We start from the raw sequence: 17,219 nt of genomic DNA on the forward strand, positions 1-17,219 counted from the left end.
ACTGACAGCAACGTACCCAAGCGTGCCAACCATGAACATATCTGGATCAAAGGCCATACTGCTGCAACCAGGATAAATCATTACGGAAGAGTTGTAGATACTTGCAGAATGACTGAGAAGTTTTAACCCGCCCACCATACTCATCAGACTTAACACCCATCAACTACAATTCATAAAGTGGGAAGAAGTCGGCACTCTGACACCAGGGAAAACAGTTTGACGCTGGAGAATTGCATCGCAGCCAGGGATTCCTTAGCATGGCTAAACACTCAGTGTTATCCTAACGAATGAGCCTGCTGTCAGTTGGAACCTATATATTTAACCTCGATCTAACTGCAGCTGCAAGATATTATTTGATAATAGCTACTATAAATCAGTGCTGCTATATATGGTTTTCGAGAATAACGATGCCGACAGTTTTTTTCCAATCTGCGCTTACACATTAACGGTGGCGGCAAAAAGAACGTTATTAACCTGCTAACGAGTTAATTCGTATATCCGTCCAGATGCCCAGCGAGGTACAACTAGCAACAAAGTATGTAATTGCTTTATAAAATTCTACAGCTGAATCTAGTATGATCATATTACACAAGTTTAGAACATGATTAAAAAAATCTCACTCAAGAGTTGACCGAATAAAATGCCATTCCAAGTGCGATATTTGTACGAGCAATGCATACAACGTCGTCTATGTGGTAGCAAATGTATGTTAGGATGACAATACACAAGAAATGTTGATTTTGAGACTAACCATCATTTTGAATTGTGTTTCTTTCCTTTAAACAACATAAGCTGGGGAACTGGTGAAACGGTCGACCTGTTTTTTTAAATGCAAAACTTTTATATGAAATTTTTTTCCGTCATAAGTTTTGATTTTTCTACGTTTGATAATATTATTATTGTTGCCATCAAAAGTCGAAATTCATTTTTTTATAGAAGAGACCAACACATAATCTCTAAGTGTATTTAAAATAACAAGCATCCCAATAAACATGTTATTTTAGCAGTTTTTTAGCAGCTTATTCAGCCATTAAATAGCCAATGTCCAAAAAACAAGCACTTAATAAGTTATTATTCAATAAAAAATGTTTGTTGGGATATTCAATAAAATTTTTTTATTAATTGTGGTAACAGTTCTTGTTGTCACCCTACTGTGATGCAAACTCCACAACCAAACCAGTCTATGGGCAAGCTTATGGCACGTATGTTAGGTTAGGTACTTAAGCTTAAGGTGTTCCTAATTGAAACGGAGATTGCATACTGCTATCGTACATCTACCTACGTTACCGTTTTACTTTCGCTGTCCTTGAACTGGCCGGTATATGCGCTGGTTAGCGGCGGCAGCGGTTATTGACTTTACGGTTGACTTGTTCTAAGCGCGTAGCACACGCGCATTGTTCTGCTATGAATAGATGAGGTTCGTCGCTTGATATTTACGATAAGCGTTGATGTTACTGCTGTGTAGAAATGTTCGATTTTATCTTTCAATTGTGTCGATTTTAGAGCTGTCATTAATTTGCATTAAAATGCGAATCATGCCGTCAGCTCACACCTCCCAATTTTATTTATGTAGCTTTCTGTGTAAGATCATCATCTTCACATTTTCCACCAAATGAACATCAGACATGAACGAGGACGATGTTTCATCGTACAAATTTCTAGAACTTTGTCGAACAAAGTTCAGCTAATTCAACAAAGCCGTTCATCGTGAAGTCGAAAAAATGGTAGCCTTTGTTCTGATACCTTTCAAATGGATTGAAGAGTTCCTTGGTGGCTACCATCAACAGAAAAACCACCATAGTAATGGTGGTCTGGTAGGTTTTTGTTTTATATTCTTCATATAGCACCAAGCAAATATGAAAGGGGCTATCCAAATACCTCATGGACAGTTTACAGGTGGTGGGGGGTATGAAAAAAAAATATATTTTCTGTCCATGTGGTGTAACTCGTGTAGGCAAGTGGGTGAGATAAACCCTAGCCCGCCAGAAGCAAACTGATGTGACAAAGGAGAATATCCCTGCCGATTTTTTAGCGTCTGATGATGGTCGAAGTATAGTAGACTGAAACGTCACGTTTTAAAAAAGGAATGCAAAGTTGTCGTCATTTCACCGAAAACAATCAACAAATTTGATAAATAATTAACTTACGGTGACATAACCTGCCAAAAAATTCTTGTAGAAGGGCTTATTTCTAATTTCCGTCGTAGTAAGTAAAGCCATTCTAATTTTCATCATTTGTTGAATGGATTTAATGAATACTCCAAAAGTTCTTGTGCTGATTTGACTGAAACACACTTACCTTCCGATCCGTAAACTTTGAAATCACTGAAAAGCGATTATTAAAGCATAATATTGAAATCACGAAACTGACTTTATTTCTTGAATTCGTCGTACCATTTTAAAATCCGTCCATCAAAATTTTTCATCGTTTGAACTAAAAATCACAACAATGTTTATGAGCTTTCGCGCATGTATTTGTGTAGGACGGCATGACAAATGTTATTCTACAAAATTTCTGCAGGTCAGGCAAGTTTTCCTGGCTGTAGAATAACGACAATGCCTTGCGTGGGATATGTTCATTTATGAATGACGGAAATTAAAACGATTAGTCGACATTTTCGTCTTCGTCGCACGAAAAAACGTAGGAAATTTGGCTGGTAGGACTTCTTGAATGATAAAAAGGATTTAAACAGATCTCAGCTAACTTTGATGCTGGAGGTATGCTGGAAAGGAACGATGGTACGTACGTATAGAGATGGTCATACCATCTACCAGAGCTGCGGCAATACACACGAGCTGGGCACAGCTTTTATAGTGATGGGCGAGATGCAGAAGCGGGTGATCGGGTGGTGGCCGATCAACCCCCGAATGTGCAGAATGGTGGCCGATTCTTCAATATAAGCAGAATTAACGTGCACAGCCCTCACCTCGAAAGTACCGATGATGACAAAGACGAATTCTACGCGCAGCTGGAGCGTGAATACGACCGCTGCCCAAGACATGATGTCAAAATTATCATCGGGGACTGTAATGCTCAGGTTGGTCAGGAGGAGGAATTCAAACCGGTGATTGGACGGTTCAGCGCCCACCCGCAAACGAACGAAAATGGCCTAAGACTTGTCGACTTCGCCGCCTCCAAGAACATGGCCATACGTAGTACCTTCTTCCAGCATAACCTCTACCATCGGTACACCTGGAGATCACCCAGCCAGACAGAATCACAAATCGACCACGTTCTGATAGATGGTTGGCACTTTTCAGACATTATCGACGTCAGAACCTATCCGGGTGCTCACATTGACTCGGATCACTACCTAGTGATGGTAAGGATACGTCAAAAACTATCTGTTGTGAACAACATACGATACCGCCGCCCGCCACGGTATAATCTAGCGCGACTGAAGCAACCGGAGGTCGCCGAAAACTACGCGTTATCTCTCGAAACCGCGCTGCCGGAAGAGGGTGAGCTGGATGAAGCCCCTCTTGAGGACTGTTGGAATGCCGTGAAAACAGCAATTAACAGCGTAGCGTAAAACGTTCTAGGTAGTGTGGCACCGAATCGACGTAACGAATGGTTTGACGAAGAATGCCGGCAGATATTGGCTGAGAAGAACGCAGCACGGGTACAAATGCTGCGTAGAGCCACCCGTCAGAATGTGGAGCGATACAAACAGAAGTGGTGGCAGCAAACCCGACTCTTCAAGGAAAAGAAGCGCCACCAAGAGGAGGAGTGCGAAGAACTCGAACAGCTGTACCGCTTTCACGACACACGGAAGTTCTATCAGAGACTCAACGGATCTCGCAAAGGCTTCGTGCCGCGGGCCGAAATGTGCAAAGATAAAGATGGAGGTATCTTGACGGACGACCGTGCGGTGATCGAAAGGTGGAAGCAGCACTACGATTAACACCTGAATGGCGTGCAGGCGGAAGACCATGATAGCGGAGGAAGTGACCACATTGGTGCAGCAAGCGACGAAGATGTGCCACCCCCATCGATAAGGGAAGTTAAAGAAGCCATCCAGCGGCTGAAGAACAACAAAGCAGCGGGAAAGGATGGCATTGGAGCGGAACTTATTAAAATGGGCCCGGACAAGTTGGCCGGCTGTCTGCATCAACTGATTGTCCAGATTTGGGATACGGAACGACTACCGGAGGAGTGGAAAGACGGGGTTATCTGCCCTATCTACAAGAAAGGTGATAAGCTGGATTGTGAGAACTACCGAGCCATCACTATCCTGAATGCCGCCTACAAAGTGCTGTCCCAAGTCCTCTTTCATCGACTATCGCCAATAGCCAATAGATTTGTGGGAAGTTACCAGGCCGGCTTCATGGAGGGTCGGTCTACAACAGACCAAATCTTCACCCTGCGGCAGATCCTCCAGAAGTGCCGCGAATTCCGAGTCCCCACGCACCACCTGTTCATCGATTTCAAAGCCGCATATGATAGCGTAAACCGACAAGAGCTATGGAAAATTTTGGACGAAAACGGCTTTCCGGGTAAGCTTACTAGACTTATCATGGCTACGATGGATGGGATCCAGTGCTGTGTGAGAATCTCGGGTGGATTGTCGGACCCATTCGAATCTCGCAGGGGACTTCGACAAGGAGATGGTCTTTCCTGCCTGCTATTCAACATTGCGCTTGAAGGTGTTATAAGGCGAGCGGCGATCGAAATACGGGGCACGATTTTCAATAGATCCAGTCAATTTATCTGCTTTGCTGATGACGTGGATGCAGTCGGCAGAACATTTGAGGCGGTGGAAGATCAGTACACCAGACTGAAACGCGAAGCAGAGAAGATTGGATTGAAGATAAATACGTCTAAAACGAAGTATATGCTGGCGGGCGGGACCGAGCGCGACAGGGCTCGCTTGGGCAGTACCGTGGTAATCGACGGGGGTTGAGTTCGAGGTAGTCGACGAGTTCGTATACCTTGGCTCACTGGCAACTGAGGACAACAATACCAGCCGTGAGATTAAAAGACGTATTATCAGCGGAAGTCGGGCCTACTACGGACTCCACAAACACTTGCGGTCGAACGATTTGAGCCCCCGTACAAAGTGCACACTGTACAAAATGCTAATTAGACCGGTTGTCCTCTACGGGCACGAAACGTGGACACTGCTAGAAGAGGACCTACGAGCACTCGGAGTTTTCGAACGGCGGGTGCTAAGGCGAAGAATGAACCACGAGCTCGCGCGTCTCTACGGCGAACCAAGTATTCGGAAAGTGGTTAAAGCTGGACGGATACGTTGGGCAGGACATGTTGCAAGAATGCCGGACAACTATCCTGCAACAATGGTTTTCGCATCAAATCCGGTAGGAACAAGACGAAGAGGGGCACAGCGAACGAGGTGGCAAGACCAGGTGGAGCGAGATCTGGCGAGCACTGGGTGCCCACGGAACTGGAGATCAGTTGCCATGGACCGAAACAGATGGAGAAATTATACTGCGCAGGCCTTGTCATAAGACGTTAGGCCAATTAAGTAAGTAAGCTCACTTTGATTGTTCGCGTATGATAGACAACAAACTAAAATATTAGGGAATAACTAGTTTTGAATTGTGTGTCATAAAAATGCTGATATTTTTAATGTTGGATAGGACGGGAATAGGCAACTACGACGAAGCAGCAACATACCCTATATGGATGCAATCTGGCAAAAGGAAAGGATGACCGTTCACTTTTTTATGAAGTTTCACTTTCAGAACATCAATTTGGACTAGATTCAATGTTTAAAGGTGGCATCGGTTAAAAAAAGGGGTGGTTTTACACTTCAATAAAATTGTTTACGTTCAGGACATCAAATTGGACTAGGCTTAAGGGGAAACCGAAAGTGGCTCAAAGATGGCTGGATAAATGGCTACCGTTCGAAGCATGTATTGTTTTGCACCTTAAAAATGCATCTGTATTGGCAGAGCACGCTTTCGCCACGGAATCAGTGCTTCCAGTGCTGTTATATTTTCCTAAAACTTGTCATTCCATTCATCGATCTGCTATATATCAACAAACGCTCAGCAAAACATAGTTGCTAATGGAAAATAAATTTAACTGATCATATCGATCATTACGTGTTCATAAAAGCGACCAATGTATAATTTGGAATTAGTTAATAGATATTTCGTTGCGCACATATTTCATTGTACTAGCGGTTTCCGAAAAAGCAGCAACACAGTATCAAACTTTCATCACATCAATGAGCTTTTAAAGAGCTTTCAACTCTCGCCGCATCGATAAGCTGTAAACAAACAAAACGCAAGCGCAGAAATCAAAAACTGGCCTCCGATGCAAACGGATTAATTAAACATCCTAGTGATCCTAGGCATTATTCAGTTGCTGCTGTTAATCTTGATTGAATCGGAATGCCTTGATAAAGAAAACAAACCATATTTCGGGATGTTTGTAGTCGGTGCGGTTGGCTGCTGATCAGGTGTGTTTATGTTTGCAAGCTCCGCTATTTGACATATGTTACCAATACTAATGCAATATTCAAATCAACGTTTAGGTTTTTAACGAACACATGAGATGTACAGTACAATGTTTGTCGCACTAACACAATAACGTGAGCCACTTTCGGTATCGCCTTAATGTTCAAACGATAACTTCAGTTGAAGAAGAGGGGTGGTTTGGCACTCTGGCGTACTTCCCAAGCACAGATATCAAATTGGACTAAGTTTAATCGCGTTTGTAAGGAATCTTGTTGGGACGAGGAGACTTTGTCACTCTTTCTGGCGTACTTTCCAAGCACAGATATCAAATCGGACTAGGTTCAACCGCGGCAAAGAATATTTGACTTGTTGGGACGGGTTGATTTTGTCACTTTTTTTCTAAAAAAAAGGTTAAAACAATAATGGCGTTTTTTGCAACCAATTACGAAGCGATGACTTCCAGTTGGACAATGCTTCATTATTTTCAATTCTTCAACAGTACGTACTTTGAAATCAATAGGTTTCTTTATTGAAGTTGATACGTAGAAATTTTTTCGATCGATTGGAACAAAAATATTTGAAATCGATCTGGAAACCGCTAAGCTATTAGCTCTCAAAATCTTTCATTTTTTCGTGACGCTCGCATTTGTTAATTTTTTGGAATGACACCCTATCCCAAACCTTGCCGTAAGACGTAATCCTACGTCAAAATATTTACAACACCGCCAGTTAAACCTCATATTCGATATGTACACTTTGATGTACACCCAATTCTTTTTTTTTTTCACGGATTGTTTTTACACGAATTTTTTTTGCACGGTTTCTTGAAATAACACGATTTTTTTACACGGTTTCTCGAAATAACACGGTTTATTTTTGCACGGTTTTGGTGTACTGTCAGAAAAGAAAGGGTGTCATTGCAACATTTTATCGGATCCCTATTAGCTTTAATGTAGTTACTACCGCTAGTTAGGTAAAAGTTTCATGCTAAAATAAATGTGATTTCTTGCTTTTTCTCACTCACACAGAAGGGCACAGACAAACAGACGAGACCCTTGCGTTAATTCCATCATCGACGCAAAAACCTACAGGGTCAAACAGAATGCTGCGTTAACGCGTCCGTCAGCGTTATTCTGACAGTTTTCCCATGGGATTACTGTCAAATTGACGCTGACGGATACGTTGACGCAGCATTCTGTTTGGGCCTTAAGACAGGACGAGAAGTATCAAAGAGGAACCGAAATTCTGCCAAAAAAAATTCGGCTTCCTGATTGGCTGAATTCAAGCGTGCAGCTGTAGAAACAAAAATTCGTCAGGGAGCACAATGGTATTGCTGAAAGTCACAGTAAACCACGAAACTATTAAGTTTTGACGTAGAACTACGCCTTACCGCAGGGTGTCAATCCAAAATTTGGATTCAAGCCAGCCTCACGAAAGAATGAAAGATTATGAACGCTTATAGCTCTTTCAATTTTGAATGGATTTTGTTGGTTCGCGTACCATTCGCCTCATAAAAGATGCAGCAATTGTATGGCTTTTTTAAAAAGATTGTTCTATAATCGCTACATAATAAAAATCAACGGAAGCTTTGACGTTACATTTTTTCCATATATTTTCCATGTGATAGCCTTGCTTCCCAGGCACGGGTGAAGATTATATTCACCATATTCATTGTAGTTGTGGCTGCTTTGATACAGGAATTGTAGGCACTAATTGGAGAAATTCCCTTCAAACATTTGGCAAAAATTATGAGACTATGGGAGCCGGCCACGTCGCAAGAATTCCGAGCGACAGTGCAGTGAAATCAAGGGTACGTCGCTGAGAACAATCCATTCACTTTACTCTTGGCGATTTTGTTCAGTCTGTGCTTTACTGTGCCATCGAGGAGGTGATCGTGTGTTTGCTTGTGTTTGTCAAACTTGCCTTTCAATTGTTTTGACAGTTGAAAATTTCTTGTTACTAGCAACTCTGGTTTTGAAATATTTACGCGCTGATTTATTTGATGGAAGCCGAACTGAATATAAAAACTGTTCTTGACAAAGTTTCTAACAGAATATTGGTTTAAAAAATTTACTGATCGGAAAGATTTGTTTTCTGATCTGCTAAAACTGTTCCGTAAGCAAGCGGCCAAGTGCCATAGGGTTTTATATTGTTTGTTTACATTCGTCGGAAAACGGTGCTGCTGACTCATTAACAGTAAAAATTCATAATCGAACATTTAGTTTCTGTTAATCGGTTTATTAGTGCTGTCTGAAAGTAAATTCTCGTAGGCTGGATTTGTAGTTGACTATAGTCAACTATAGTTTTTCATAAATTCTAACGAGCCTTCCTGGCTATAAATCTCACGAGGTGGAGCTACCCCAGCGGCAGCTTCATTACGCAAACTCTCGGCCTTGATCCGCATTCCTTCTATGCGTTGAATTTCCTCAACGATTAGATGGGTTAACGATTGGCTGCAGTGTTTTTGTTTTCTTAAATTTATTTATTTCCACCTCCACCTCCACCTCCACCTTGTCCGAAAAGGAAACCTTTAATTTAAAAAAAATACTGTTTTATCCGGCTTTAGTTTATTAAATAAATTACTAACCTCGTGAATTATAGTTCATTTAAAATTATTTATTATAAATCTTCCAAGCCGTGTGTGACAAAACAAAGAAAATCGAATTTCAACAATAACAAACAAACGCAGGGCTGCAAGTTTCTAACATTTTAAAATTGAATTGTCAAAAAAGGTGCCACAGTGTGTAACAAACTGTAAAATAAATTGCAATCAATGAGATGAGCTGTTCCCAAAATAGAGCCTGCAACAATGTTCTCAGCGACTTATCCGTTCTCTTCAAGAACCCCACCGGCATCAGGAATAGAGGGGTTCAACGTGCTAGATGGCTCGACCAGGTTGAAGCCGACTTGCGTGTGTCGAGACGTTCAACGGATTGGCGCCGAGTAGCCTTCGATCGAGTACAGTGGAGATGAATTCTTGATACGGCAAGTGCCATCCCGACTGTTGGCTGGTAGAAGAAGAATTTTATACTGAATACTCGAAGCAACCTACTTAGGGGCTGGTGTGACTATCAAACTCCATACATTGCCTATGTTCCACTGATTGGTTTTGGTAGCTTTGGTTCTATTGTCTACTTACTAGGGTAATTTGCCAATTGTTGCACACCTAACGCAGGAACTTTCAGTTTTTCTTATCCCTCGGGTGAACTATTATGTTCATTAAAAACGAAATTTGTCTTGTAAACAAAATGACCTTTCAGTAAAACATTTGGTATGTTTTCATAGCCTGAATTATTGCATATATTATGCAATTTGAGTTTTTATCCAACAGCATACAGACCCAATTGTTGCCCACTTGCTCAACGTCCTTTGCCTAATATTGCACACGTTCAATCCAATTGTTGCACAGCAAAAAAAACGAAATTAGGAGGAATACCAAGCACAGAAAATTGACATATAAGTAATAACTCTTTAAAACAGATTTACCAATTATAAGTACCGTACCGTTACCATTTTGTCACCTTTTTGATTTTAATTATCACCGAACAACGATTTACTAGATGTTTACTAGTAGGTGCAAATTATTGCATTGAATATTATTGAATAATTAAAATTAATTAATATAATTTTGTTTCCCAGTATCTTTCCTTTTTCAAATTTAAACGTAGTTTTAGGTTTTTGGTTGAGATTTTTTTTTTCAAAAGCAAAGTTTTTCTATTTTTTACATTCGTACATTCGTATAAGGGAATCCTCGACTTTTAAGTTCTTTTAGCAACAAGATAACTTTCTCCTCTTCCTTTAATAGAGCCAGAACCATTTATTGTTTTGCGTAATAATTTTCGTTTCTTAAGAATTTCTCATTACAAACTTCCGCACACATTGTTCCGCTAATCGACTGTAGATTAGGGATACGGATATTATTTCCTATTCACGAAAATTGTAACACGCCGGTAATATCATTAGGCTTTCGCGGATTTAGTCTCCAGAGAAATAGACAATTATTGGTATTGTTTTAATCAGACATCCAAAAAGTGGAAAAATTTGAATAAAAGCTGAATCAAGTACAAATGGTAAAGTAGGACCTAGCTTAGGGGCATTTGCGGATAATGTGCAAGAAATGGACAAAATCTTAATTTTTTTCCAATTATTAACCACTATAGATTAGAACACAAAAATAGGAACATATGGTTATTTATTTAATCAAATATTATGAATGCGGATATTTTGGAAAGTATAGAAAGTAATACGGGGAAAATTTGCTTTTTGTTCAGATCTAAAAGCTTAAATTCGATGAGTGATGTATTTTGTATGTATGTATGATGTATGTCTGGTATGTATGATGAGTATTTTGGCTTTACTTAGAGTTGGATTTTAAGAGGTAATTTTTCTATTCCAAATATTTGTTTCCTAACAATCATGTTTACACATATTTGAAGGTAATGACATATATTTGTGTTTTGATTGTTTGGAGTGCTGCGATAATAAAGATATTGTTAGATATTATTCAAAAACCGAGAAGTGGGCAACAATTGGGTGGTGAGCAACAATTGGCAAACTACCCTAGTTGGTTCATCTCAAAATAACTTGAACTAAGCAGAAAGTAGGGTAACCAACGCATTTTGGACCCCATCAGCTGCTGTACATAATTTGGACACTTACGACAAAATCAAATGGAAGTGTCCAAACTATGTACAGCTGCTGATGGGGTCCAAAATAGGTTGGTGACCCTAGTTGAACACAGCTTTTTGGCTATAATGTAATAACTATTAGATTGCTGTTATTTTCGAAGTGTAGTCGAATTGATTGCTCCACAGTTGTCGTCAACTAGTGTTTATATTTAGTTCGCAAAATTTCGGCATTTTCACCCCTCCTGGAAACAATACTCGAGTGCTGTTGTTGCCATCTTGCGAAACATGAATTTTTGCCAAGGACAGGAAGTGACACGTGGCTTCTTAATCTTCTTTATTTTGTTTTGGCGCTTCCCTTTCAAAACTTGCTACGGCAACAAAAAAAGATTTCAAGAATGTTTGAAATATCAACTTCTGTTTACAAAAAGAACCATTTATCCTTGATGATCACCAATTACACAAAGATATGTCTAATCTGGGTAAATTAAGTTTCAGTCTCGATTAAAAAAGTACAAAACTTTTTCTAAAACCTGTATTATTCTATTTCGAAATTTTTAATAAATAATATTTAGCGCCCTCCCCTCTTCTTCTTCTTCTTAGCGGTACCTACTAAATTTAAATTAACATCCCCAGTGATATATGGTAGCAAATTACACACTATGAACATGGAAAGATCACAAATTTGAATAGAAACGGCCTAAAACTACTTAAGTGCACTGTAAATTTCTTGTTTGTTTGAGAAACCCCTAATATCCATCAACTTTAAAGCCTTGCAATTTTAGCTAGAATCATTATTTTGATCAAAAGATAAATCTACATAATGAGCTACATTACAGCTTCAAAGCAGCTATTAGCAAGCCCGAAGCTTGAATTAGATGTTTAAGAGCTGAAAAAACGTTTTTATTTCTAGAACTAAACCATAGTTCAGCCACGGGTTGAATAAGGTTGAATAGAGGCTTTTGCGTATTTTTAAATAACCAATTTGCGCAATGCAAATAGTTTTGCAATGCTTTTTCAGTCGCTTAATCAACGTCTCATCTAAAGGATGCTTAAGGGTGTGGCTTTACAAACTAATATCAAGCTTTCATTCGGTTCACAGCACACATACTGTCAGATCATAGAATTTAGCAATTCGACTGGCAGCAAAAATATATATCAGATATCGACATTATCGACTGCTTCAAGTGTAAAGATATTTTCACTGTCTGTTCTGTAGATAAAGATGGGGCGGATCATAGCGATGTTAAATAATAGCCATAGCCAAATAGTGTACCGATTCAGCCAGGGTGTATGTTAAAACGATCCGCAAGAATTTCGTTCGAATACACTCGGTTAATGCTAGTATTACGTATCAATGTGACTAGTTCAAACCTTCTACAGAAGCCACCAGACAAAATACGATACGTGGTTCTAACTCCTTGAGAAAGATGTTAAATACATCGAAACGTCGGGCATAGAATAAATAAGTGTCGTTTTGCTTTGCCGTATGACTGTTCTGCCGAAAACATAAAGTTTGGAATCATAAACAGTCGATAGCTCCACTTCGATGATGTTAAATAACATACAGGATAGTCCATCCCCTTGCCGCAACCCTGTGCACGATTCGAAAGGACTGGAGAGTGCCCTGGAAACAGGCAAGCAACACGTCATTCACTCCAGGTTAGATTTGAACAGCCACGTCAGTTTGTCCGGAAAACGGTAGTCGTGCATTATTTACCATAGCTGTTTGCGCTCGACTGTATCGTATGCTGCCCTCAAATCCACGAAAATATGATGCGTGGGCACGTTGTACTCCCGAAATTTCTGGAGGATTTCTCGGAGAGTGCAAATTTGATCCGTAGTAGCACGGGCCTCATTAAGCCTACGAATTCTCTTGCTATTGGAGATAGACGACGTAACAAAATCTGCGAGATCACTTTGTAGGCGGGGTTGATTGGGGTAATACCGCGGTAAGCACAGCATTTTAGTCGATCACCATTTTTGTAGATGGGAGAAACCATACCTTCCATCCACTCCTCCGGTAGTTTCTCCTCCACCCAAATCCTTGAAAATGTCCTTTGAGGTACCGTTACTAGTGGTTCTTGGTCATTTTTGTAGAGTTCTGCCGGCAGGCGGTCCTTTCCGGTGTCTCTATTATGTTTCATCTAACCAATTGCTTACCAGATCTTTTCAAGATCGGAACGGATCGGAAGATATCGACGTTGAGATGCCCATCGAAGAACGGTTTCCACCTGTCGACTACCTCGCACTTGTTTGTGACCATGAAAACCTGACCTGTAGTTTGGCTTTCAGACTATTTCATCAGTTTATTAGAATATTTTCAATGTATTGTCAACTAACAGTTAAATCACCCAGTTAACACCCCCTTTGCGTTTGAGACATTGAAAAATCGTGGAAAAATAGCTCCAAAGAAAATGCCAGCTAAGTTTTTTTGAAAACTAAGCACGAAATGACAAAAAGAATACTAGATTTGGTAATTTTAATCCATTAGGAATCGATGCTTAAATAATTCCGACTTATGTTGGTGATAAGAATATTGAAATCCGCTTATTAGTGCTCTCACTCGAATTACTTTTCTTGACGCTCGCCTTTTTGCTATATTTGGAATGACACTCTACGTTCCCGTAAGACGTAGCCCTATATTAATACTGATACCTCGTATTTGGAGATTTGTTAATTTGTGGATCTGACATCATCATATTCGAAAAATACTAAAATTTACACGAGTTCAATTCCTTTATCCACCCTATTTCTCAAACTGCAGACGATACGCACGGTCGGATCAAAACAAACTACAATGTGCTCAACTCAACGGCAAACCGATTGGCAGCGGCCGCCCTCGAGGAGATCCTGCAGCGACACAAGTCCAAACCGAATCGCGACGGTGATTTCATCGTGGCAGTTTGCATGCATCCCACTGATCGGCTGGTGAGCACGTTGCTAGCTATTTGGAAAGCCGGAGCCGCATACCTGCCGCTCGATCCGACATTTCCTGCGAACCGAATCGAACATATCCTGAAGGAGGCTCAACCGGTGCTGGTGATACACGAAGACTACAGCAACGTGACCGTGTTTGGCAAAACTCCTGCAGTAGCGTATACGGAGCTGCGTAGAAATGCTAGCGATCTCAGCAATGCGAACATTCTACCGGAGCAAATGCTAGGATCTGGAAAGAACGAACTGGCGTTGGTGCTGTACACCTCTGGAAGCACAGGTGTTCCGAAAGGTAATTATCGTACGGTATAAAGCAATGATTAATAGATATTGGATTATCTTTCAATTTTTACATCACAATGCATTCCGACCGGCGACCGTGAATGAGTTAATTTACATACACTGATACAGCTTCAAACCAATCAACTTGATAATTTATTATCCAGTTTAATTATTTTATATTATTTTTTCTATTCTCAACGAATTTTAGGTGTACGATTGAACCACACAACCATTCTCAACCGGCTGCAGTGGCAGTGGAATCAGTTCCCCTATTCGGAAACGGAGAAAATTGGTGTCTTCAAAACTGCCCTAACCTTTGTCGACTCCGTGACAGAAATTTGGGGTCCATTGCTCAAAGGAATGTCAATCGTGGTAGTACCGAAGAAAATCACAAACAATCCGGAACAACTGGTTGATCTGCTGGAAGAGTATAAAATCGAACGCTTAGTTCTGGTTCCGACTTTACTTCGATCATTGCTCCTGTACCTGCCGATGCAGAAGAAAAAACTGCTGTACAACCTACGAATTTGGGTTTGCTCCGGAGAGCCGCTGCAGATATCACTGGCGAAGGAGTTTTTCGATTACTTTGAAGAAGGTGTCCATCAGCTTTGCAACTTTTACGGTTCAACCGAGGTCATGGGTGATGTGACTTACTTTGTGTGCGAATCGAAAAAGCAACTCAGCAACTTTGAGAAAGTTCCTATAGGCTATCCACTGGATAACACTGTGATATATATTGTTGATGGCAAGCTGGCCCCCGTCAAACCAGGTGAGGTCGGGGAGTTGTTCGTTTCCGGTTCGAACCTGGCCCAAGGCTACGTAAACGGACGCGATCCGGAACGATTCATCGAAAATGCTTTTGCCGTTGATCCCGTTTACTCGCGGCTTTATCGCACCGGAGATTACGCATCGGTAAGCAAGGGTTGTATTTTCTACGAAGGTCGAACCGACTCGCAAATCAAGATCCGCGGACACCGTGTTGATCTGTCTGAGGTGGAGAAAAATCTCCTAGCACTTCCAGGGGTCGACAAAGGTATAGTGCTGTGCTATCATGCGGGTGAGCTCGATCAGGCTCTGCTGGGATTCATCACCGTCCAAAAGGATTGCATGCTCCAAACCGGGCTACAGGTTGAAAGTGTCCTCGAGAGCAAACTGGCACACTACATGATTCCACAAGTCATCATTTTGGATAGCATTCCGCTCCTGGTTAATGGAAAAATTGATAGACAAAGCTTGCTGAAAATGTACGAAACAACCAACAATAATGGTAAGTTATAAATTCAACTAAAGGTTCTGTTTTTGTCTAACACTACGTTTTCCTTCAGACGACACCAACATCGAGATCGAGTACGACTACACGGGTGTTCCGGAGCATAAAATGTCCCTGGCGAAAGATCTGTTCACTACTGTCGGTGACGTTATTGGCCGTGCCATACGAGCCAAAATTTCATTGCAGAGCAATTTTTACGAATTAGGAGGTAACTCGTTGAACTCGGTCATCACCGTGACACAGCTCTGCCAAAAAGGGCACATAATCAGTATAACCAGTTTTATCGGAGCGGAAAATCTGGAGGAGATCCTGAATAAAATGTACGACAATCAACAGCACCTTGCAGAAAACGAACGGAACGGCAACCTGTCGCCAAGCATTGGTCTGGAGTTCGAATACAAAACTCTGTTTACTTCACATCAACTCGCCGACGAGCATAAAGAAGATGCGATCAAGTAAGTTTGCTATAAGCAATAACCGCTATGATTTGTAAAAATTTTCACTAAAACCTGTGTAATTTGTTTTACAGCATACTGACGTATAGTTTCTACGAGAAAGCCGAATTGGAACGATGGATCAAACCCTTGATCAGAGAACAGGATTACCGGGATATTCTGGAAAAAATATGGGATGTATTGATCGAAAAACAGCTCAGCTTCATTATTAAGGAACCCAACGGCAAGTCGGTAGGCGTATCTCTAAACTTCGATGCATATGATGAACCAGAACCGGAAATAGACAACAATCTGTGCATAATATTCGAATTCTTAGATTACGTTGAACGACCAATCAAGTTAGTAAATAAGTTTATGCTGGAAATTAGGCAACTAAAAAAATTAAACTTACTTCCGTTGCAGAGAGGAAAAACTTCCGAAGGGAACGAAAGAAATTCTACACTCATTCATGATGGGAACGTGCGCTGATCTAAGCGCACAGGGGAACATTGAGGCTATGCACTTTATGGAGAGTGAAGTACTGAAAATGGCAGTGAAACGGAACTTCGGCGGAATCCTAACCACCAACACCAGTCCACTAACGCAGCAGCTTGGCTCCAATGTTTACAAATATGAAACCATGCTGGACTACAAGATCAATCAATGGGTGCACTCGGACGGATCGCAACCCTTCGGAAAGGCACCGGACGACGAGCGGGTCATTGTTCACTGGAAAGACGTTCGAAACATGCAAACGAACGCTAACTAGTGCTTCAATCGATGCGATTAGTCCAATTTGCATTATTATTATTATTATTTAACTTTAGGGCACGCCACAGTTTGTCGAACTTCTCGAAAATTCCAAAAAAAACATGTAAGCTGCTTCGAATTTTTCACAAGAATCATGCCTAAGAATTAGTTGTAGGAAAATTCATCTGACCAAGTGATATATTTATTGTAAAACAAAATCGTACAAAGTATGAACGACACATTCGAACGATAGTAGTAGAAACATTATTAATAAATGTTTATTTCTCAATTAGGACTATATATTTATGAAAATGAATAAAATTGATTCTTTTAAACTAATTTGAACTCAAAACCATTCTCAACTAACGCCATCTGAACAAAGGGATGAGCCAGGTTTTCCACTGCCAACGGTCTTCATTGGCCAGGCTACGCCGCGATGAACCTCTGGGTCAATCTCTTCTGCGCTGTCTTTTCGGCTTCCGATCGAGTGGCTTTC

General features: G+C 40.8%; 1 protein-coding gene across 1 annotated transcript in view; it reads left to right on the forward strand.

Annotated features, from left to right (window-relative positions):
• The window catches only part of LOC128745549 (linear gramicidin synthase subunit C), an 81,752-nt gene extending 65,010 nt beyond the window's left edge, over nt 1-16,742 (forward strand). The window contains exons 4-8 of the mRNA XM_053842624.1: nt 13,818-14,279; nt 14,478-15,536; nt 15,595-15,994; nt 16,069-16,332; nt 16,397-16,742. Coding sequence (XP_053698599.1) covers nt 13,818-14,279; nt 14,478-15,536; nt 15,595-15,994; nt 16,069-16,332; nt 16,397-16,742 — 2,531 coding nt within the window. The remainder of the gene's footprint in view (nt 1-13,817; nt 14,280-14,477; nt 15,537-15,594; nt 15,995-16,068; nt 16,333-16,396) is intronic.
• The last annotated feature ends 477 nt before the right edge of the window (nt 16,743-17,219 follow it).

This window comes from Sabethes cyaneus, chromosome 1, assembly GCF_943734655.1.
Source record: "Sabethes cyaneus chromosome 1, idSabCyanKW18_F2, whole genome shotgun sequence".
NCBI classification, from domain to species: Eukaryota; Metazoa; Arthropoda; class Insecta; order Diptera; family Culicidae; genus Sabethes; species Sabethes cyaneus.